Source organism: Festucalex cinctus, chromosome 9, assembly GCF_051991245.1.
Source record: "Festucalex cinctus isolate MCC-2025b chromosome 9, RoL_Fcin_1.0, whole genome shotgun sequence".
Classification (NCBI taxonomy): Eukaryota; Metazoa; Chordata; class Actinopteri; order Syngnathiformes; family Syngnathidae; genus Festucalex; species Festucalex cinctus.
The window spans coordinates 1534290-1558719 of record NC_135419.1 but is presented as its reverse complement, the minus strand read 5'-3'; the positions used below and the strand labels follow the sequence as shown (position 1 = coordinate 1558719).

Sequence of the window (24430 nt, the reverse complement as noted above, 5' to 3'; positions counted from 1 at the left end):
CAGACGTCAGCAAATTACGGCCCATTGGTCACATCCGGCACACCCACAGTCTCTGACTTCATCAAGTGGAAATGAAATATTAACTATGCGGCGCTTTGATTTGATGTGCAAGTGTGTGGGCGTTAACCAGCGAGCCTTGAGACTTGCGTCTCAGCGCTGCTCACTTGCTGACTTTTCAACGACTTTTCAAGAAAGCAACTTGCCCGAATGCCAAATGTGCTCATATTGCCAACATTCATACATACAGTACAACATATACAAAAATGATATTATACACAAGATGGCCCTTTTGGAAAATCAATTGCATAACCCTAAGAGGTATATATATATATATATATAAAGTATATATATATATATATTGTAGAATATCATTAGTTTTTTTTTGCCCATAATCAATGCTAGTATACAGGCGGCTTAATAAGAAACGAAAAATTTTCACATTACTTAGACCGTTTACTAGTACCAAGGCAGTAGCTAGGGTTCATTTCGAACATGTTACTCTATATGCTTCATACACTGTAAAAAAAAAAAAAGCTTCCTGAAATTACTAAGAGTGTACAGTGAGTCAAGAACAAGATTATTGAAAACATGATTTAAAAAATACTTTCATCATAGGATTTAAAAGCATAAAAGCATTTAGATTGTATTGGTATGTTCAAAATCTTTACTCATTCATATTCTTTACTCTGATAATAAATGATCACTGTTTTATACACAAGTACAGAGCGTGATATGTGTCATTTATGGGATTTTACGGTAAATTGTTAAAAAAAAACGGTGTGCTTGCGCTAACCTCAGTGAAACACAGCAGATGTCAAATATTTTTTGCCGGCGTCGCAAATATTTGGGCAATCGGCCTTTTTTGTGTTTCAGGATCGCAGTCTGTACAGGCAGCCTCGACGGCCGCGTCGGCCCTACCTGACCGAGAGCACAGGAAGTCTCCCGTCCAGCCCCTACCGCCTCCCCGACGAAGAGGCCTACGAGACCACGCAGGAGTACGCCTCGTCAAGGGAGCCCGTCCGGAGTCGGCGGCGCCCGCGGCGCAACCGCCTCAACGGACACGTGTCGTCGCAGAGGTCGGCGGGCCTACGGGACTACAGGTCGCCGAGCTTCAGCCAATCAGAGGAGGAGGAAGAGGAGGAGGAGGAGGAAGACGAGGCTCAAGGGGAGCGCACGCCCTTCCTCAGTATGCAGAACATGAACGTGGAGCCGCCTTTCGCCGTGCCGGGTTTCCATTCGTCGTCGGGGGCCGAGACTCGGACTCACCGCGGGCTGAGTCGGCCGGCGAATCGAAGCAACGGGCAGAGTCGCAGCTCGCAGTCGCAGCGCTTCAAGTCAGACAACATGCCCCTTTAAGACTCCCGTAACCTGACCCCCCCTTCCCCACCCATCCCCCCCCCCCACACACACACACCACTCCACCTCGCACACACCTCTTCCTTCTTCTGGACTTAGAGACCTGCACCAAGGAGAAATATTTTTATTTTGTATAACAGACTGATATTGTAAACAAATGAAATATTTATTTTCATTTCAGCAAAAATTGTCTACTAGCTAACAGCAAAGACTTTTTTTTATAATTGGGAGGGGGGGAACTATTTATATGTAAAGGTTTTTTGATTTACAGCAGTATGAGAGATGAAAATACGAGAATTACGTGCCAATTTTTTCACAAGTTAGATAAATAGAATAATATTGTGGTGCCTTTTGCTGTTATGCTGAAGTCGGAGGTCCCATTGAGTTTTTGTAGCCTTTCTTATAAAGACTTCTCATTTTTATAGAGACCGATCCTCTTCCTTACTTTTGCTTTCTTTTCTCTGATTTGGGATCCTCCTCTTTTTTGAACTGTGATCTGATTACGTCATCATGCAATATTTGAGTCCTTCCGTGTAAAAGGTGTCTGTTTACATGGTTTTGATTCACGCCGAGCGCCCGCCTCGCATCATCGTCATCAGTCGCCGGGTTAGTTTCGCCACTTGGGATGAGCACGCGTCATTCATTTTCCCCCCCGTCTCTGCTCACTGCCTGATTTCTTTCTTTCTTTTTTGTTTTTTTTGTGAGAAGCGGAATTGTGAACGGGGATGCGACATCACATTCTCATGTACGTGATCAGGGTGCTGTCATAACACGGGTTTTGCTTTTCAGAGCGAGTGCGTCGTATTGCGTGCGTTTCATCAAGCCTCATGCGGTCGCTGTCTTTTTTTTTTTTTGTTTGTTTGTTTTTCCCTCGCGCTGCCAGAAGCTCCATTGCACTGACCCGTCCCTCGTGAGCAGTCACCACCGGCCAGGGAGGCCGCCCGCCCATCGAAACCCACCCGTTGAAATCCAGCCTGACTCTGGCCTCCTGTTGTGGACTGCCAAGCCCACATATTTCCTATGCCAGCAGCTTAGAGCCGCACTGTGTCTCAGGACTTTCCCCCCATCGCATCACCGCCAAAAAGACTTGAGCGGAGAGAGCTCGTCATGTCAACAACCTCTCAGTTCGGAGACCAGAATCATACCCCCCCCCCCCACCTCCCACCCTCACTCTCCTTGACCAAGTCTCATGCGTTTCAGGTCAGGGTTGCGGTTTAGGATGCGTGTGACGAAAGAAAACGGAAGAGATTCAGATTTTCGTTTTGTTTGTTTTGCATCCAAAGGTTGTCTCTGTGTGAGAGTGGTCATGCGTGATGTGAACAAGACTCCATCTGTTCGCTTCTGAGGCAGGGGTGTAGCACAGATTTCTTTTTTTTTTTTTTTTCTTTTTTTTTAACACTAATGGAATATTTGTGAAACTGAGAAAAGTCATCACCTTTCACTGCTCTCATCTGAAAGAAAACTCACATTAAGGCAGCGGTTCTTAACCCGGGTGACCCCAGGGGTTCGGCGGAGGTCAAGTCACACACCTGACTGGTGATTTGTGCTTAGCCATCGATGGCTGCAGGTGATCACGCTACATCGCTAGAGGGAATTCGGTGCACCGTCGTCAACTCGATGCGTTTCTTTACTATTGTCATAATCCCCATCACACTATGTCGAGAAAAACAAAAGTGGTCAGACGAGGGTGTATAACGCGACATATGGCGTTCCACAGGGTTCAATTCTGGGGCCTCTGCTGTTTTCATTGTATCTTCTTCCCCAGGTTACTTCTTAAGAAAACAGTGTTAATTGTTTTAAAGTGCTCTATTAACTGACTGAGTCAGCATCCCAACTCCGTGATTTGCAATGCCAAGTTGAGCAATTCGACTTCAGCAAATCTAGCAAAAACTAACACTTCAGTTGGTAACACACGATTGAATTCAGTTAATCCAGAGTGAACATGTTAAGATCAGTTATTAATGAGTTCATTAAACTGAATATATTCACTTAGGATTCATTTTGGATTAACTTAATTCAAGTGAATATGTCAAGTTTAATGAACGCATAATTAATTAAACTTGAATTCAGTTAACCCGAGAAAGCCTGAACCATGAAATATATGAGGAAATTCTGATTCTTTGTAAATAAAGAATTCATTGGTACCTTTGAACAAAAAAAAACAATAGAAAATAAACTTCCACATATGCCTTATTTGTGTCATATTTGATACATCTGGTCACAAATGCTTTAAATTCTGTCAAAATTATAATAAACAGACACATCAAGAAATAACATTTAAGCCGTCAACATGGGTGATACTGCCCTCTAATGGAGTATCCGTGCAATGCATGTGTCAGATCATATAGGTCAGAGTTTTAATGCGGGAAAATGTATATACATATATATATATATATATATTCATGAAATAGGACTCAAAATGTCTGGCTTTATAGGGTTAATCCAAAATTAATCCTAAATGAATATATTAGTTTAATGAAGTCATAATTAATTAAACTTGAATTAAGTTAATCCAAAATTAATCCTGAGTGAATATGTACTCATTATTAATTAAATTTAACATATTCTCTCTGGATTAACTTAATTCAATCGTGTACTTACCACCTGAAAATGTTTTTTTTTTTTTACGTTAGTCAACAAATTAGTGATCTTAAAATGGTTCAACAATTCTCTTTTGTTTTATGCGTTTTCTGTGAGTTTACTGTTCAACAGTACCTCGGCTTTGTCTTGAATTTGGGAAAAAAACAAAAAACAAATCTTATTTTTCAGTAAATAAGCGCTCAGTGAATGCCCATCATAAACCTCCAACAAGGTTAAGAACCACTGCATTAAGGCAAGGCTGGCTTTCCTTTTCAGTAGCTCAAAGCCAATCACTGGTTGTAACACTAATGACTGCATCCTTGATATGTATTTCGATACTTTTTATTGCTCACCTTGTGTTGCTAGGTCATATTGACTGAATGCTGTTGTCCGTACTTGATGTCTCCGCCTACCCCTTCACCATCCCCTTGCGTTCATGTCTTTCTTTAGCCGAAACATTCGCAAATCAAGGCCCCGCCATCTTCTGCACACTATCACAGAAGCAGCAATCTTCACATTTCAGACATGTGCAGTGCATCGGGTCGAGAGAGCCGTCCGGGTTCAACGCGTCAAACACGATAATCTTCACACTCTTATATTGTTTGCACACAGGAGATGCATGGATCATGGTAAAAAAAAATTATATATTTTAAAAAGAGGAAACCCATCAATTCAGGGGTATCATATTAGAATTATATATATAGAAAAAATATATTTGGCTTCATGGCTCTGAGGTCTGCCTAGTTTTGTTTTATCACTATAACCAGTCTGGGATTTGCAATGTGGAAATACCGCAAGTGAGGGTAGTGTGCTTCTAGAGCTAGTTGAATTGTTAACACTCGTTCTTCTCTCCCGCCTCACAATTGACCCCTCCAGCCTCAACATGCTACACACGACATACACAATGAAGCACATACACTGACATATAAGGTACACACACACATGACACCCTTCCATATCTGTGTATGTCACGCAGTTTGGCTCGATCATGATTTTTTATTTTATTTTTTTTTTTACCAACTCCCTTTCTTCTCCTCCCCCCTGCATGTCCTAGTGGTACTGGTAGTTGGGTGCATGGATTAAGCAGTCAGCAAACTGTTTTTTTGTTTTTGTTTTTTTTGTTCCCCCCACTTGGTGAACAAAATTAATGTGTATTCATTTTAACATTCAGCAATAAATCCCCTTACCTTCATGTCCATCGTTACTGGAATATGCTAGATTTTTTGCAAGTTTTATCAAGAAAGAAAAACATGTAAAAGACAAAAAGTCCAAATCACTCTATTCATATGAAAAATAAAACTTTATTCCTATCATTTAAAAAAAAAAAAAAAAAAAAAGGCCTGTCATCTTTATGAAAAAATAAAGATGTTTTTTTTTGTTTTTGTTTTTTTGCTTCAAGTCCACTACATGTTTAGGTGGTTTCTTCTTCAAAGGATCTGGTCCAAGATGAGGTCATCAGTACATGCTGGCAGTAGTTCAACTTTAATAATACAGCGTTCGCAAACTACCGATGGGCATAATCATTGAAATGATTACCCAAAATGTGGTCAGTTGTGGGAAATGAAAAGATATTTTTCAACAGTTGAAGCACATTCGAGTGGCCTGCTTGGCTTCAAACCGCACCAGTCTCATCTAGTTTGCTGTCTTAAGAACAACATGACGGCAGCTATGGCAGTGCTTGAAGTTTGAAGTTTATTGAACATATGCATATATACATATATAATTATATAAACACATAAACAAATAAAGAAAGTTAAAAGTAAAAATAAAAGAAACATCCAATAAATATCGATTTATATGTTCAAGGGAGTAGGAAGAAGTTGAAAACTTATCCAGTCCTATCCCTTATTCTTCATATCCTATCACTTATTTACAATAAATTACATTTTAATAAAAGAAAATATATAATCCTACATGTATAAAAAAATAAATAAAAATACACAATAGTAACACACGTATATACAAATTTCATTACACTCATATGCTTCTCAAATAGTGGGGCGGACCCCCCACAGGGGGCGCGTTTGAACTTGGGGAACATGCTTTTCTATTTTTATTTTTATTTTTTTTATTGTCTTAGAATTGCAGTTGCTCTTAGAAGTGCAATTGCATCTCCACTACATTAGGGGGCAGTGGCGCTCTCATTGGCAGCGTGCGCAGGGAGCATTCGCTAGGTGGTGTAGGGATTTTGTTTGCACTGAGCATGCGCACACAGCACAGAGGACGAGTATGAAGTGTCGGCGCCAAGTGTAAGCAGACCCTCAAGTGACACCATGAAAAAAATATTTAACAGGGATGAGAAGACACGCGGAGAAAGACGGAGATAAAGAGACAAACGAAAGTCGTCCGAAAGCTAAGACGAGTAAGTACGACGAAGCGTAGACCTCGACTATGGTACGACTCTTCTAGATCTCGTTGTTTTTGTTTGATACTAGCATGGAAACAAACTTGAGAACATTCATCAATACTACTGTCCTAATCTATTTACAAATTGAGATTGAGTGGAAATAAAAATCCCATCCCTGACACGACCACTCAAAAGCTAATCAAGTGGTCTGTTATGTCAGCGGAGACAGAATACGTTTCCCTTTTTTGTTGTTTTGGTGAAAATCTGATATTTTTGCAATAATTGGCATGTTTCGAGTCCATGTAAACAAGGGAAGGAAGACTTTGTGACCTACTGGATCTTCGCTGTTCCACCTTCAAACAGTAACAGTAAAATGTTTTTCTTCACCCAGGAGAATAAACGCTTGATGCAGTGCATCCCGCCCGCCTTGGAACGACGTTTGTTCCTTTTACGTGGGTGAGGTGGAGGAACAGCGACGCATCTGCAGTCCAGTTTGCCGCATTTGACGGCGGTCTGGTTGGTGACGGCTTGCAGGGCCCGATGAAAAGTCCTGGTGAGGTGGGAGCCGTTGTACAGGTAACTTCCGGTGATGAAGGGATGCCTGAGAATTTTGCCGGGCGTAATTCTCTCCTTCTCGTCCCACTTGAACATTGCTTTTAACAGCTCAAAAAAACTGTCAACTTCGTTGTCTCTTTCCGGAAACATCTGAATAGTTTAGAAACATTTCAACAGTGACGGAACTCTTAAAAATAGCATTCAATTTTGGTGAGGTATCGCTCTCGTGACCAACCTTGATCATTTCTTCCATAGAGCGAATCTTGAAACTCACGGCGGCGTCTGGCTCCAACGAATATTCTTTACGAGACTAAAAGAGGGAGACAAATATTCAGACAAGTTACAGACAGGCTACATATGATCATAATTCCGTGAATCAAATTCATCAAATTCAAAAGGGAATGTTTGGAGATTGAAATCATCGTTGCCATAAAATTGATTTACCTTGAAAATCCACTGACCCAATTCAGTCTTCTTGAAAAACTGCGTTGTTGCCCTTCCAGCTTTGAGAACATTGTCTGGCGGCAGTCCAAGGACACCAATCATGCTTTCTAGCTGGACAGATAAAAAAAAAAAAAAATAAAATCATTAGAAGACATTAAAGTCATCTAAAACTCCCAGGTTGTAAAATGACAGTATGTAAATAAGTGCTACCCTAATTCTGATTAAACGCCATTAGTTTACGTGATGATACACTTAAAATTTGGAGTGCTTGATCATCATTCCTTCATCGACCATGCCATACCTTTCCCCCCAAATTTGTGGACATTGGTTGACTTTATTTTGGATTTAGTAACAGAATTCAGAATTCTCATTTTAAAGTCAAAATTCTGAGAATAAAGTGAAAATCCTGCCAACCATTTTTTCCTCCCCTCTTCACTAGTTCGTTTATAAAGAACTGCAAGCAGACCTCAACAGGCGGGTGGATGATAAAAAAGTTGGCTATAGGAAAATCACACATTTGAATTCGGCATTGGGTAACCACCAACCACCCGGATTGTACGTGTCCGTGTGTGACACCACCGCCCAATAGCTGTGCCGTTGCCAGTGGGATAAGTTTTAAAACGTGAATAATAATTATGCATTGATTGAATTGATTTTTTTTGCATTGATTCAGAGAGCCCAGATTCTTTTTGCACCTTTCCAAAATTGCACGTTACGCTACCTGCACCAATACTTAGACATGCTTCCAAGCAGTTGTCAAGTTTGCTTTCAGCCACCACCTGACAACATGGTGGCTGAAAGACTCAACTATATGCCCGTTAGATGGAAGTCCACTTTGTATAATATACATACTTACTAATTCATAGTCTGTGCTTCCCATGAAGGGGAAAATGCCAAGCACCATCTTTACTATTACAACAGCCAGTGACCACATGTCGATGGCCTCACTGTAAGGGAGTCCCAGGATGATTTCAGGGGCTCTTTTGGGAAAATAAAGAAAAATTTTTGCTTCAACAACGAGAGAAAACTAGATGAAGTAACATACCTGAAATGAGAAACCTGTCTCATTATGATCTTCTTGGTTTCAGGTCGAGTCAGAGACACACTGAAGTCAATCAGCTTCACTGCGAACGGCTTCTTTACTTGATCCACCAGCATGATATTGTCCGGTTTGACATCGCCATGGATCACCCCCACAGTTTTTAGCGCATCAAACGCCGTGGCTAGCTTGATAGCGCCATGTATAGAATATAGAACGCAGCAATGAAAAAAAAAAAAAAAAAAACACATACCAGCGCCTGCGCTAGAAAATAGAATTTATTGTTCATCCTCACTTGCTGAACGATGGTTCTGATGTTCTTGAGATGCATGCGGCCATTTGCCTGAAAATATTGAGAGAGGCTGATGTCCAACATTTCGAAGACCAGATAGTTGTTAGTGGAGGAGCCAGCATAGTACTTAACAATGTTGACCCGATCCAGCCTAATGTCCATCAGCAACTTTAGTATGGCTGCCTGGAAACACAAGTTTGATGATTGTACAGTGCAACATCAGCCCTTTAAGGGTAAAACCTCTAAAATATCATCAGCAGAATCGAATCGTGACATGGACATACTAATAACCGAAAGTGAAAGTTATACAGATTTGCATGACAATGTATTTATTATAGTTCCAACCACTTCCTTGCCAAAGTCTCGTACTCTTTGACTGTCTGTGAGGAAACGATCTGAAAACGCGATGTGAATGTTTACAGGCAACTTCATAAAATGGATTGCAGAGGTTCCACACCTCACGACAGATGCTCCTCCCCGGCCTGGCAATCTTGACAGCCATGCTCGCTTTTGTTTCCCGGTCCACACACATGAGTACGACTCCATAGCTACCTTTTCCCAGAACTTTGATTGTCTTATACTTTTGTGGAAGGATTTCTGCAATGAGTACAAACAAAGGAGAATGTTCAGAATATTCTTGTTGCAAGTTAACGACAATGTTCTGATGCATTTGATGGTCATTCTGACCTTACAATTATATCATTTTAAAATGGTAGGTATCTCAAACTGCATACCTTTAAGTTTTAAATTAATCGTTTTTTTTTGGGTCATGTTGAATGTATCATTTTAATTCAGATGTTACTTTCTATTGTTCCCATCTTTCTTCACTGAACAATTCACATGTCTTGTAAACATGCATGTTTGAAATGAAGTCGATAATGATGTCTCACCTTGAAGTGACTTTGGTTTCAAAGTTATGTGATGATGTCATCAAACCTGATGTTCATGATGTCAGATGGATGACGCCTTGTTTGTGGCGGAATCAACTTAAGAGTTGAATGTTGTGGATTGTATATATATATATATATATATATATATATATATATATATATATATATATATATATATATATATATATATATATATATATATATATATATATATATATATATATATATATATATATATATATACACACACACGTGTGTGTTGGCTAATGCTAAATGCTAATGCTATCGATGACCCGCGTTTGAAATGAGCACATCCTTAATGCCGATTGGAAATGGCCAAAAAGTGACCCTGAAACAGCCATTCCAACAAAAATGGCCGACTTCCTGTATCTTCAGAAGAGGCCTCAATGGTGCTACTCTGTGCCCATATGTGAAAGTGCACCATCACACAAAATGTGATACCCCCAACTGTGGTTCCAGATGCCACAAGAAGATTCAAGACCACTTGAATTAGCACTTGGTGAAATTTTATGAATTTTCTTTTTGCAGGAAGTCCTTAAGGAGAAAAGCACTCCCGTCGTTGTCGCTTGTCAGTTGCCTGCGCAACTTCCTGTTCTCCTCCTCCAGAGTCCGATTCGTTTGGAATATTTCCGAGTTCTCCTCCAAGACGGCCAGATACTGTGTCAAGGCGATCTCGACGGCGTCCCAGACTCTGAGCTTCTCCTCCGGGATGATGTTGGCCATACTCTCCCAAAAGGCTTTATCGGCATCAGAGTCCCACTCCAGGTAATGGCGCAGTTCCGAGCTCTTCATGCAGTGCACGCGGTAGCTGACGAAGCTCAAAAATGCGGGAAGGATGTTGTTGGGATGGATGAGTTCGGCGGTCTCGCGCGCCGGCTCTTCGTCGGCCCGCGCTCGGTGCTGCTCCTCGTACTTGAGGAGGAACGCCGCCAGCCTGTTGATCTCGTCGTCGTAGAAGTCAAACGCATTGAGGAGGCCCAGGAGCTTCTCGGCAGTGCGGCGCTCGTCGTGCAGGAAGCCGAGGTGCTCGCTGTTCTCCATCAAGAATCCCAGCTCGTCGCACAGCAGCCCCAGCAGCGCCACCATGGTTTCGGCGTCCACCTCGGCCGCGCTCTCGGCATAGACCTGCGCCGCCATCTCATACCTGTCTCGCGGCTGTATGGGGTAGCAGCGCTCCATGGCGGCGACGGGGCGCTCCCACGTCAGGCCGAGGTGGGCGCAGAGGTGAGAGTCCGCTGCCAGCGCGCTCTCGGCCAGCTGCTTCACCTCGCCGACCAATATGCGCGACATCTCCACGAAGGTCTGCGTGTCGGACAGGGCGAAGTGCTTCATCTTTTTCTGGATGCGCTTGTGCTGCGCCATGCTGTGGCGGATGTCATCCAGCAGATGTTGCTCGCGCCGGTGGAAGTTCTCCTCCTCCATCTGGAGCATCTTCATGATGTCGCTCAGCTGCACCTTGAGCGTGTTGACGCGCTTGCGGAGCAGGTAGATGACCTCGGGCTTCTCGTCGCAGCTCAGCTTGCGGGCCTCCAGCACGTTGCGCTTGCCCTTAATCTCCTCCTGCTCGCGCTCCAGCTCCATCAGCTTCACGTCGATGGAGCGCTTGGATGTGTTGCACTCCTCCTGCGCCAGCTCCAGCTTGGGCATGGCCTTCTCGTACTCCTCCATGGCCAGCTTCCTCTGGGTCAGCCATTCGTCGCGGCGGGCCCGGAGCTCCGCCTGGTAGCCTTCCCACTCGCGCAGGCTCTGCGTCAGGAAGACGTCGTGCGGGCTCTGGATGTGCGCCAGCTCCTTGTTGGCCATGGTCATGCGCCTCACTTTGTTCATGCGCTCGATCATCAGGTCCAGAGCCTCCGTCTGTTTGCGCAGGTCGATGGAGTGGCGCTCGTCGCCGTCCATCCAGTTCTTTTGCAGCCGGGCGATGAGGTCCATCTTGTGGTTCATCATCTCCGAGCACAGCGTCTGCTGAGCGTTCAGGGCGTCCAGGAGGTCCGGCAGCGTGGCCTTGGTGTCGGCTTGAGCCCAGCCCTCCTTGATCTCCTCCAGCTTCTTCTTGCTGAATTCCTTGGAGTTATCCAAGCGCTCCGTGCGCAGCCGCAGGGCGTCCTCCAACTTGGTCTGCCGCAGCGACTGCTTGGCGTCGGCCGCCGTCTCCAGGTCGGTGAAAAAGGAGAGCAGCTCACGATGCAGGCGGATGACTCGCTGAGCTGTCATGGGTTCTTCAGCCTTGACTGCCTGGGGGTCCTCATGGGACTCCGGCTTGGATGCGGTACTTTCCTGGCTCTGCATCTTTTCCAAACTTGTGGTCGAGTTGTTATTCTTACGAGTGGAACAATGCACAACTTCCATTCTGTTTGAACACCAACTCAAGTCAAAATGCATCATGACTCTATGATTGGGTGATGTGCAATTACATCACAGTCTCTGGTTGGATGATGTCATCACATCTTCATTGTGAACATCACGATGAACCTGTTTCCGGGTTTGGCCATGTGACATTCGCAATTCGAGTCCCGTCTCCGGCCTTCCTGGGTGGAGTTTGCATGTTCTCCCCGTGGCCGTGTGGGTCTTCTCCGGGTACTCCGGTCTCCTCCCACATTACAAAGACGTGTGGCAGGTTAATTGGGCACTCTATATTGTCCCTAGGTGTGCTGTGTATATATATATATATATATATATATATATATATATATATATATATATATATATATATATATATATATATATATATATATATATATATATATATATATATATATATATATATATATATATATATATATATATATATATATATATATATATATATATATATATATATATATATGATATGCATTTTCAATGTTCACTGGTCTCATATGTCATTTGATATCAAGGTAAAGCCTTCCTGAGTTGCACTTATCATCAGAACCCACATTCAAGATACAGTAATAAATTTCAACCTATTTTAACAACATACTGTATTCCGAAAATGTGTAAGATATCACAAAAGCTTACTTTTGACAAACACGCACACATAATCCCTAAATGAGAGCTGTTGGAAAATTAGGACTCAAAGTAAAATAGCAGAAGCTCTAATTATAGAATGCATTTTCAATAACAGACACTAAACTGTCAACAGACGATCCATCTTTATTTTTAAACAACGATGTTCATGTTAAAGCAAGCCCATGAAAATAATTGTGTACTACAACAGTTCAACCACTGGGTGACAGTAGAGAATCACAAAGATGAACTATAGCATATTGAGGTAGAGCACATGCCCCCCCTAGTAAGAAGAAAACATCTCACGCCCACACCCCCACGCGACTATAAATAGTATCATTTGTCTATAAAATTGTTATAAGCACACTTCTCCATAACAATGTATCCGTATTAACGTATAAGAAGAAAGAAATGTGAACCAACTTACAACAAAGAATAGCTTTATTAACTGCAACAGAAAAGATTTAAAGTGCATCTGAAATTCAAAAATAAAATTAAATCCTTAATTAAACTATAAACATTTTTTGACTGACCATGTCAAACCATAATGATACGGAAAAATACAATTACATAAAATCAATAAATAATAAAGAATTCAAACAGATCACCAATATTAACTCAAGAGCACATTATTAAAAAAAAAAAAAAAAATACTTCAACCTGCAAAACAAAAATATAAAATAATTTGTGGTGATTTTATTTTTATTTTTTGCTGTGTGCAAAGCGCGCGTGCTCAGTGCAAACAAAACCCCTACACCACAGAGTGAATGCTCCCTGTGCACGCTATGCCAATAATGAGAGCGCCACTGCCCCCTAATGTAGTGGAGGTGCAATTGCACTTTATTCTAGGACAGTAAAAAAATAAAAATAAACAAAAATAAAAAAGTATGTTCCCCGAGGTCAAACGCGCCCCCCCTTGATGGAGCCTCCCGCCCCACTCTTTGAGAAGCACTGAGGTAGAGCAAGTTCCCCCAATACTGTAAAATGGCTCCATTGCTAATATGAGCCTAGCAGGGGCTACTCAAAGTAGGTTTAAGTCAAAGGAAGGCAATGACTGACAGTGGCCCTTAAAAACACATTTTCATTTCAGGGTTGAAGCGGTGAGGTCCGTCGTGTTTTTTCTGTTTTGTTTTTGTTTTTTTTGTAATTTGTGGTGGTAACCTTGTTTCCATGCATGCACATTACTTAAGAGGCCCAGTCTGAGCCTCGTTATGGGAAAGAGTTGAGTTCACATGTGGCAAATTTTGCTATTTTCAGCCGATCGCTGCATGTTCCGTTACAATGTGGGAAGTAGTAATGAATTTAAAAAAAAATGATGTTCTATTCTCTATTCTGTCTGCACTTAAAGCTCCCCTGGCCATTTTCTTAATGAACATGTCATTCAACACGGCACCTTCTTAGGGATTATACTGTTTAGCAAGCACAACTCTAATGCAGAGCGACTGTTCCATAAATTCAATTATTTTTCAATAATTTCCCCTGTGGTAAATTAAGTTCATCCATCCATGTGGCTCCGGTGAAACTTTATGAGAATAGTCTTTTCAAGTAGCTCGGAGGTCACTAATATAATAGAAGAGAGCAAGACAAGATGTTGCAGCAGGAGGGAAATAAAAAGATGAAGTGGAAAGAGACGTACGGGTGATACATTAACTTAATAACGGACGAGAGAACGCAAATCAATACGCTTACACAAGACTTACACAAAAAGAAGAGCACACTTGCAAAAAAGAAGAACTCAAGTGACAAGGGCTCCATTAACAGTCCAATAGTGTTGGGTCACCATTAGCTGTATTATTAAGACCTTTTTCCAAAGCAGCCATTCTGACATTTAAAAACAGTGAATAGTAGGACAGATACAGCTTGCAGGATCCGCAACAAAGCCAATTTCTACAAAAAAGGAACGATAAAGGTGCACATACAGCAATTTTATTTCATCATACAGCACTTTTGTTTCAGGCATGGTCACACTTTGGTTAAAGCAGTGCTTCTCAAATAGTGGAGGCGGGCCCCCCCCCAGGGCCCCCCCCCTAGGGGGGCGCGAGGCTCCATCAAGGGGGGCACCTTGGGGAAACATGCTTTTTTATTTTTTTTATTTTTTATTTTTTATTTTTTTACTGTCCTAGAATAAAGTGCAATTGCACCTCCACTGCATTAGGGGGCAGTGGCGCTCTCATTATTGGCAGAGTGTGCGCAGGGAGCATTCGCTCGGTGGCGTAGGGGTTTTGTTTGCACTGAGCATGCGCGCTTTGCACACAGCAAAAAAAATAATAATTAAAAATTATCTTTACATGTTTTTAAAATGGGTCTCAAATTATGGTTACAAAACAACTCTTAACTACTCAAATGAACTTACTCATTCTTATTAAATAATTTATTGTGTATTTTATGAGCCACAAAGTACCTCTATTATGCACGGTTACTAATATCCTTTTTATATATGGAAAAACATGATGTTTTGATTTCTTAAATTAATGTTTTATTATTATATTTTTTAATTATTCGAAAGTTTGACCTTTGAAATTTTATCTTCTTAGTCTTTATTGATGAAATGATGTTGTCCTTTTATCTTTTTTTTTTTTTTTTTTTTTTTTTTTTTTTTCTGCTATGTGTCGAGGACCACAATGGAAATTATTGGAATTTATTGTGTTTTTATCCTCGGTGATCCCTGACTGAGCGTTTGGAAGTTTGCGTTGTTCGTTATCATCAAATAAAATCAATCAATCAATCAATACATTTCTCTGTGTGTAAAAGCATCATGTAAAATCATACATTGATGTTGAAGATGTTTAAGGTGATGCCTTTATGGTTGACATTTTTTTTTTTTTCCCACCTTCCCGATGGACAATCAAAGAACTGCAGGGAAATGGCAAACATTAAAGATTAAAGGAGCAAAGATCAGGTAGAAACAGATGCTTTAATTAGCCGTCCAACAAGCGCTCGTAGCACGGCGTGTGTGTGCGTGTGCGTTTTGTGTGTATTTGATGGCTTTAATTAGCCGAGGAGTCAGACGAAACGGAAAAAATCTACAAAGTGACATTTCTATAAATGCGTCTCACAGCCTGGCTTTTTAATGTCCTATCTTCATTTTCTTAATGTTTCTCGTCAGTGTTGGTTGTCAAAATGAAATTTCGGACGACTTGGATATAGCGATGATAACCGCAGCACATCGAAATGTAGTTCGGTGGGCCATCTCTTGAAATAAAACAACCCACCAGAGACAGATTTTGTCTTATGTTGAAATCCAAAAGATGAGGATATATAGTGGGGGGAGTTTTGTCTTTTTTTTTGTGAGGTAAAAAGTGCCAACGATAACCAATAAACTAGAAATGGATCTTGTACTATGACATGAAAGCATCTGGCTTGCTGGTCAGTCAAAATAAATCTGTTCACACAAGCAGATTTATTCAGAATATTTGTGTTTCCTTACAGAATCAATCAGAATTAATACTGTGGCATAACTAAGGTACACAATTACAAATTTTAATATGCATACGCACAAGTGTAATTTTCATAGCAAATGAATGAAAAGTTAAAAGTACACGCTGATATTGTAGAAATAATTCCCTCACCATTGTCTCTCTGTCAGGCTTCTTTTCAAAGGGAATATATACACACATTTTTAAAGGGATACTTTACTTATTTATCCATTTTTTTGGCAGTCAAATATTCTTATTTTGCCTATAATAAATTTTATATTTTAGTTATTTTTCATGTTCAATTAGTACCTTTCAAAACACATTTTGCAACTTGCTGTCGAATGAAAATGACATCACAAAGGCTCAGGTAACCAACCAGAGCTCAGCTTGTGAATGTCACATGATCAAACCTAGAAAACAGCTGAGCTGTGATTGGTTACCTGAGGCCCTTGTGATGTCATTTTCAGTCGACAGTAAGTTGCAAAATGTGTTTTTTAAAGGTACCAATTGTACATGAAAAATAATGAAAGTATCAAATTCATTATAGACAAAATATGAACCTTTTATTGCTATAATGGACTAAATAAGTGAAGTATCCCTTTAATTGCTGGTGTCAATGCCCTTGGTTTGTGTCATCGGCCTGAAGTCATCTGGGATTGACTCCAGCTCACCAGTGACCCTTAACAGGGTGAGTGCTTTACAAAATGGATGGATGGTTGCTGTATAGAAAATGCTTGCGTCTCTGGAGTGACTGCAGCCGTCAAGTGTGAAATTACACAACCAAGTAAGCCTCTTGTAAGCTGACGATTTCCACAAATGTGTCCGTGCAAGACGCTGAGCATTTTGCTGAACTGTGCCGTCCTGTCAAATTTGGTGAATAAAAACACTGAAAAATAAAAAATCTTACACGTTTAAGCGACAGACAACTGGACTACTGTACCACTTTTTTTTTTTTACAACGGCAAAGTGTGCAATAATCGACCCAAATTCTACCGATGGCCAATGGCCATAATGCAATTGAACTATTTAAGTCATTTGAAACGTAAAAGAAGATTATTTTATAGCTAAAATAAAAGATGCAGAGTTAGAACAATGCAGCAGCAATAGGTCTGCTGATTATAATGTGTTTTCAAAATAATAGAATGCCTTGGTAAAAGAAAAAAAAAACTACCAAAAAAAAAATAAAATGGAACGCCATAGGTCAGCGGTGTCAAACATAAGGCCCGCGGGCCGGATCAGGCCCGCAAATGGGTTTAATCCGGCCCGCGAGATAGTTTTGTAAAGCTTAAAAAAATAAATAAATACAAAAAATTGTAATGTTGGACTAATTAATCAGCCGGCCACAATCAAAACATATAAATTTGTAATTTCACAAGCAGTCCTCAGATGAGCAATGCAACTTGTCGTCCTGGATGTCATTATTTTACACACAACTTAATAAACTACAGTTTGTTTACTTATTATTATTTTTTGTAATCATACACCAACATAAACGTGTTAAATACGACACAAATTAAATTACTGGTAACACAAATATATATGACGAGGATTAATGTCCTTATAACATCATTAACTGTGCCACGCAATGCATTGTGGGAACAATATATATGCAAAACAGGTCGATTTAACACGTCCGGAACGTATACCGGCAAAGTGTTGCTGCGTTCCATTTTGCATTTGTGTTGTTTTTCGGAACAATAAGTTGAGCTCCGTAATTTAGGGCTGATCCACGAAAATATGCGTATAAATGACGGCAATCGTTTTTAAGTTATATACCGTTATTTTCCCGATGCGGCCCACGTGATAATATATTTTCCTCCATGCAGCCCCTGAGCTAACATGAGTTTGACACCCCTGCCGTAGGTAATGCCCTAAATAATAAGACTTACTATAATAGGTCAAATTTGATTTATTTTCTAGGAAATATTACGGTAAGTTACAAATCCAACCAATTCATTCGCCGACCTCCTTCTCCTCACTACATTTAATTATACAGATGGCCTTGCCAGAGCTAGAATCCTTTCAATCTGTGTAGGATTCCTTCCTCTCCTTTCACTTGAAGTCGAAAAAAATACAATAAAAATGGATCGGAAGTCGGCAAATGTTGAGACATCTCTAGTAGGTGGTGACGGGTGCTTGAGAAGTAACCAGAGGTTGTTTTCATCTCAGCAGTTTGACCCTCGTCTCTGTCGGCAAGCTTTCCTGACACTGACATGAACACACTGGACAGCTTGCCGCCTGCTTCACAAATCCGAGTGTCTGGATGTTGTACATTTCTAGATTGGAAATGGTTGTGGATACTGCTATATAGTAAAATATTGTCATGTTAAGGAGAGGAGATCTCATCTGTTGCACATATCGATTCGTTCTAAGTGTAGTGGCTGAAGGGCTCAAAAGGAAGAACACCAACAGTATTGGATGTTTGCTCTGTGTTGACCGATGTTTACTTCAAGATTATAAATCACATCTTGTACCACTTATGCCGCCGATGTTCAGCAAACCCAAATCGAGCTACATGGCGCACCCTCCGTTGGCTGAGCATGATTAAATATTTAATGCCAGTCAAGGATAATAAATAAAACTGCATGAAATGGCACATTGAGATGAAACCAATACTGTGGTTCTTTTACTGGAAAGGTGCGGTAAAGATACATGGAGGTAAGAAAAGCTAATGTGGCTGTAGAGGTAAAACAAGGACAAGGCAGAAGTTGAATCATGGTAAGTGCGAACACTTTCTGTGTGCGTGCGTGATGAGGGGAAAGGTTGACAGGATTATGATGTCATCAGGCGACATTTCGTTGACAGGGGCCACGCAACAGATGGCCCGCCAAGATGAGAATGGAAGTTGCCATGTCTTTTTACCTTGCTCAATGTGTGAGTCAGTGCTCAGGGACACCTTTTGTTTCAGAAGTGATGTGACGCTAATTGGTCCAAAAGGTCCAAAGGTCAAGTTGATGCACAAGCATGTGGCTAACAAGCACAATTTTTCAGTCTTCGTCTGCTTGGTTTTACAAGACTGTCCTTGAGAGTGTTTCTACTTTGAATGAGAATGAGAGACCATTTTGAGCGACGACATGTTTAGCATCACACGGATCGTTATTACCGTATTTTTCGGATTAATCGAACCAGCCAAAAAATGCAAAATTAAGAAGGAAAAAACAGATATAAGTCGCACTGGAGTATAAGTCGCATTTTTGGGGGAAATTTATTTGGTAAAATCCAACACCAAAAACATACATGTCATCTTGAAAGGCAATTTCAAATCAAAATAAAAGAGAGAACAACAGGCTGAATAAGCGTACGGTATGCTAACGTTACGTGACTGACATGCCTGCTAATGTCAGTAACGACGTAACATATTAAGAGTTTGTAGCGAGCCGTGACGGGAGTCGGAGGCGGAGTGTTGAAGGGCGGAGCCAAAGGCTGGCGTTTTATTGACATCAGCTTCTGAGGTCTTAACAGCAACTCCCCACTCAAGCTAGAAGCTAACAGGCTAACTCCCCTTTTCCACATAACAAAACCTTCCCACCCGGAACGTTCCGTGGGTGAATTATGTTCCCATCACTACAAGTTATTCATATAACTCTAGCATAAAGAACATGCTAACAAGTTCACCAAACTATCAGTTTCACTCCAAATCGCTAAATCCAATGAAATCTTCATCCTCGGTGTCACTTTTAAACAACTCCCCCAACACGGGAGGTAGACGTCCTCTTCTACCGGCAATGTTGAACTTATCAACACAGGCCTAGAGCGCCCTCTTGCGGTTTAGTGTGAAAATAACATGTGAAATGATATAATAATGTGTTAATTTCACACACAAGTCGCACCAGAGTATAAATCGCACCCCCGGCCAAACTATGAAAAAAAAACTGCGACTTATAATCCGAAAAATATGGTACTTAAAGTTACAGTAATGTCTCATTTCTTTTCATCTACCAGTATGACATGAAAAATTGGATGACGATAAATCACCCAATGAGAGTCCGTAGCCTACATGGTTTAATTTGTAGTATACTGTATCAAATCCATCCATCCATCCATCCATTTTCTTGACCGCTTATTCCTCACAAGGGTAGCGGGGGGTGCTGGTGCCTATCTCAGCCGACTCTGGGCAGTAGGCGGGGGACACCTTGGACTGGTTGCCAGCCAATCGCAGGGCACATAGAGACGAACAACCATCCACACTCACAAGCACACCTACGGACAACTCGAGCGCCCAATGAACCTGCCATGCATGTCTTTGGAATGTGGGAGGAGACCGGAGTACCCGGAGAAGACCCACGCGGGCACGGGGAGAACATGCAAATTCCACCCAGGAAAGCCGGAGCCTGGACTCGAACCCGAGTCCTCAGAACCGGGAGGCGGACGTGCTAACCACTCGTGCGCTGTGCCGCCCCACTGTATCAAACCAAATTTAGAAAATACACAAGCAATAGCCTCATCACGGTATTTTACTATCCAACTGCCGGCGTTTGGTGTACCCTCAAGATGAGATGTCGGGATAGTAAATGACTTCAATAAGGTGGAGGACAGAAACAGCGGGCGAGGGTATGTTTAGAAAATAAGATGTATTGTGACACACGAGGTTGCGGCTTATAGACTAGTCGTAAATTTGATCTGCTTTCAGTCAGGACAAGTCATGACACTCATATGGGTGATATGCCCTGAGAGTTGAAATTTCTGGTGCGTATTGGCCTATTTCCACTTTCATAACACTGCAAAGATGAGACCAATCCTCTCAGTAAAATGCAATGCTCAAGAAAGTCTTGTGGTATGCGGCTTGTCCGACTCCAAAATATGGCAGTTTGGGTTTTTAACTCATTTGCTCCCAATAATATATAAATACGTTTAAAAATAAATAAATAAAAATGTTTTAAGTGTCCCAAAGTCGTATTTATACGTTTTTTTTTTTTTTTTTTTTTTTTTTTTTTTTTAATGCTAGAGCATACACAAGGCTTTGATGCAGCCTCTCAACTGCAAAGAACGTTTGCAGAAATGGTAGTTATTACACAAACGGCCAGCAGGTGGCAGCAGAGCAAAGGAGATCAACCAGGGCCATGGAGAAAAAAAGTTCAATTACTCACAAGTTTAAATAGATTTGTGAAAACTGATGAAACTTAGCTCTCTTCGAATGCTAATCGCTGCAAAACGGAAACAGATAGAAACATACATGTTGCTATTTACAATTTGTGAAGGAATTGACAAGCTAGAAAACGGCAACACTTGTTTCTTGCTCATCCGATTGAAGGAACCTTTCATTTCATTCACTTTAATTCTGGCTTCCCCGGAGAGTTTGTTCTGTCCGTCCGTAATAATGGTATAGTTAATAGCTTTTTGCTTTTCCAATGGCTTGCAGGATTTGCGGTTAGGGACATTGCGGTAGGCACGGGAACATTTACAATTACCCAAGACTCGAATCTTGTGACCTTTAGGATGTGTTAGAAGAACATTAATTATCGTGAACCTACTGAACTTGTTAGGATGAGAGCAGCTTGTCTTCGAATGCTGACGTACTGCTGCAAGAACTGCTGCAAGAACTGCTTGTGGCCATTAATAAATCTGCTTTAGTTGTTGATAGCAAAAATTGCTGTATGGTAATTACAGAAACATAATCACGTAAACTACTTTTGTTTAACTGGTTATGCTATGCTCACATTATGTTGCTGGTAGCCACAAGAAACAGCCCTCTTGACAAGAAATGAGATTTTGAAAATTTCCCCCACCCTATTCAAGTTTTTCCAAGTTTTCTTGCGGTCCATCATTGGCGAAAGGCCGCAGGGTTTGGGACTGCCGAGTCCAGAAGGCTCAATGACGCACGACGTTCTGGCCCACAGTTTCCACAGACGCCAGTAACGTTTCCTCCCAGCATATCTCGTTCTGATGGAGTCTCTCACTTTTGTCACGACTTTCTATGATTTAAAAAAAAACAAAAAAGCAGCTTTGGAGCACATTTAGTGTCCTGGCAGAGTCTCCTGAGTCATATGTGTCGACTGCCACTCAATGAGCGTTAATATTCATTTGATGCCAACAACTAATTCACTTAATCCAATGATTTCCAACCTTGTCTGCTGAGAGATCATTAGAAGTGCCGCGGGAAACGGTCCAACATAATTTGCATAATTTGTCTGGGAAAAAAAGGAATATATTTGTTCATCTATCGAGGCAAGTGGCATGCAGTACAGCAGGGGTGTCAAACTCATGTTAGCTCAGGGGCTGCATGGAGGAAAATATATTATCACGTGGGCCGCATCGGGAAAATAACGGTATATAACTTAAAAACGATTGCCGTCATTTATACGCATATTTTCGTTGGACCAGCCCTAAATTATGGAGCTCAACTTATTGTTCCGAAAAACAACACAAGTGCAAAATGGAACGCGACAACACTTTTCCGGCGTGTTAAATCGACCTGTTTTGCATATATATTGTTCCCAGAATGCATTGTGTGGCACAGTTAATGATGTTATAAGGACGTTAATCCTCATCATATATATTTCTGTTACCAGTAATTTAATTTGTGTCGTATTTAACACGTTTATGTTGGTGTATGATTACAAAAAATAATAATAAGTAAACAAACTGTAGTTTATCAAGTTGTGTGTAAAATAATGACATCCAGGACGACAAGTTGCATTGCTCATCTGAGGACTGCTTGTGAAATTACAAATTTATATGTTTTGATTGTGGCCGGCTGATTAATTAGTCCAACATTACAATTTTTTATATTTATTTATTTATTTATTTAAGCTTTACAAAACTATCTCGCGGGCCGGATTAAACCCATTTACGGGCCTGAGCCGGCCCGCGGGCCTTATGTTTGACACCACTGCAGTACAGTGACAGACAAAAACAATGAAATGCGCCTCCATGAGATGACAGAAGGAACGTAAACGTGTTGCGATCCATGTTCTAAATAAGTCGTAGCCTCCTGCCAGTGACAGACTTGTGTCCAATTAAACAGACCCCAATTATACAGTACACTGATTAACGTTTGTCTTTTTGTCTTCTGTTCATTTGGTTTGGGTTAGATTTGAGTTATAATGTTTTCCCTTGTTTCCCGATTGTCATTGTTTGACTCGTTAGGTTTTATTGTGTCCTCATGTGCTTGTCAACCCGGTCCATTGTGTCATCCAATCAGTTTCCTCGGCCACGTGTGTACGTCCAGTCAGCAGTCAGTTCATTTGTATTTAGTTCTCTGCTTTTGTTCAGTCTTTTTTTGGGGGGGTTCATTGTCCATGTTATAGCCTATTGCGAGTTGTTTTGGTTTGCTGTCTTGAGTTGTCTTTTTTTGTTCGTATGAAATTACTTTTTGAGTGAAATCTGCCTTGCTTCCCTGAATTTGGGTCCTCAACCCCTGCACGCAACAACCTGACATTTTGTGCCCATCTCTTGTGCCAATACGTGCCAAAAAAAACAAAAAAACACCTACAGACTGGCTCGCGAAAGCGGCTTTCTTTCTCCCATTACAAGTTGCCTCCATGTCAAACTTAATGAGAGTGTTTGTGAAACATCCTTGCGTAGAAATCAGAAGTTCTGTCATAAAACAAGACAATTTTGTACTATTCAGTCGCTCTAGTTCGCTTTTTTTTTTTTGTACAGTTCAGAACTCTTACTTTCTCCTCAATCGTGTCTATTCTGGGTGTAAATCTATTCTTTACCACTAGATGGTGGCACACAACTTTGAAGCATTGTACAAAAAGAAGAAGATGAGCAAAGAAAGCAGCACCAATTTGCGTTTAAAATTAACTTCTCACAAAATTTAGCCATGGTACTGCATGTGACGCTTCATGTGTGTGTGGAAACAAACAAAAATATAAAATTTCTACTATATACGAGAACCTTTTCCCTTATCGCATTAACCCTTCTGCTGAAAATATATTTTCTGCAGACTGCAGTTGTTAGCTTACTTTTATAGTCACCAAAACTCTTTATATTGTTTACCTTTTTTTTTCTTTCTTCTTTTTGATTAACTCCATGTTGAAGTGTCACCTGTTCACATTTTTACATGAATTCTGAGCAAATTGAAACGTTTGGATTAATATTCTCACCTGCTGTGCATTGACTCAACATGACACTCTTTGTTGTGCATATTTTGTTGTGGCACTAGCGAGTACATTTGCTAATTTTTGCGCTGTTTCAAATGATTTATTTCCTACAATAAGTTTCCGTATGTATCTTCTTGACCTAACATTGCTTGTCTTTAGTTAGTTCAGTAGATACTGGAAATGTACCTGAATAATTAATAAATGATTTCTTCTAGCCATATAAGGCTGTTAATTTTGTACAGAATTTGCCATCATTAAGGTAAGCAAAGCAAGTTTTCAATTGTTTGCTTCAGGGGGCCTGACTGCTTTTCATTAGGTAAACACAAATGTTTCTTCCCTGTGGTTTGCAACTTGCCTCAAAGACTTTTCTGCATAACAAAGAATATGCTTATGTTTAGTGATTTTAATATACGGCACCCCAGGAATCACAAACATAAAGGCTTGGAAAAACGTGGAG

General features: G+C 40.9%; 3 protein-coding genes and 1 long non-coding RNA gene across 8 annotated transcripts in view; 2 read left to right on the top strand and 2 right to left on the bottom strand.

Moving 5' to 3' along the window:
• Positions 1-5249, top strand: part of LOC144026420 (pro-neuregulin-2, membrane-bound isoform-like) — a 42657-nt gene extending 37408 nt beyond the window's left edge. For all 3 annotated transcript variants that reach the window (XM_077533103.1, XM_077533102.1, XM_077533101.1), the window contains one exon: positions 874-5249. In XM_077533103.1, coding sequence (XP_077389229.1) covers positions 874-1356 — 483 coding nt within the window. In that variant the 3' untranslated portion in view covers positions 1357-5249. The remainder of the gene's footprint in view (positions 1-873) is intronic.
• Positions 5250-5605: 356 nt separating this feature from the next.
• LOC144026361 (homeodomain-interacting protein kinase 1-like) lies at positions 5606-16217 on the bottom strand. 2 transcript variants are annotated; one of them, XM_077533005.1, is made up of 8 exons: positions 16079-16217; positions 9071-9210; positions 8617-8796; positions 8328-8509; positions 8139-8262; positions 7283-7393; positions 7074-7148; positions 5606-6988 (listed from the first exon to the last, which is right to left on the bottom strand). In XM_077533005.1, exons 2-8 carry the CDS (start codon positions 9143-9145, stop codon positions 6614-6616), a joined length of 1122 nt encoding a protein of 373 aa, XP_077389131.1. In that variant the 5' UTR covers positions 9146-9210; positions 16079-16217; the 3' UTR covers positions 5606-6613. The 2 variants fall into 2 exon arrangements, with proteins under 2 accessions (XP_077389131.1, XP_077389130.1); XM_077533004.1 differs by lacking the exon at positions 16079-16217 and adding an exon at positions 9348-9539.
• Positions 6157-9509, top strand: LOC144026362 (uncharacterized). Of its 2 annotated transcripts, XR_013285117.1 has the most exons (3): positions 6157-6330; positions 6675-6859; positions 8371-9509. It is a non-coding gene; the product is annotated as an uncharacterized LOC144026362 (long non-coding RNA). The 2 variants fall into 2 exon arrangements; XR_013285116.1 differs by having other exon boundaries at positions 6675-9509.
• LOC144025912 (dynein regulatory complex protein 1-like) lies at positions 9773-11842 on the bottom strand. Its single transcript, XM_077532311.1, has one exon. It carries the CDS (start codon positions 11811-11813, stop codon positions 10032-10034), a length of 1782 nt encoding a protein of 593 aa, XP_077388437.1. The 5' UTR covers positions 11814-11842; the 3' UTR covers positions 9773-10031.
• Positions 16218-24430: the final 8213 nt, after the last annotated feature.

Coding starts and splice junctions, on each gene's coding strand:
- LOC144026361 (XM_077533004.1), bottom strand. CDS start 9,384: ATGACCCAAAAAAAAACGATTAATTTAAAACTTAAAG. Junction 9,211..9,347: donor GATTAATTTAAAACTTAAAG/GTATGCAGTTTG, acceptor TACTCATTGCAG/AAATCCTTCCACAAAAGTAT. Junction 7,149..7,282: donor TGGGTCAGTGGATTTTCAAG/GTAAATCAATTT, acceptor TCCCTCTTTTAG/TCTCGTAAAGAATATTCGTT.
- LOC144025912 (XM_077532311.1), bottom strand. CDS start 11,813: ATGCAGAGCCAGGAAAGTACCGCATCCAAGCCGGAGTCCCATGAGGAC.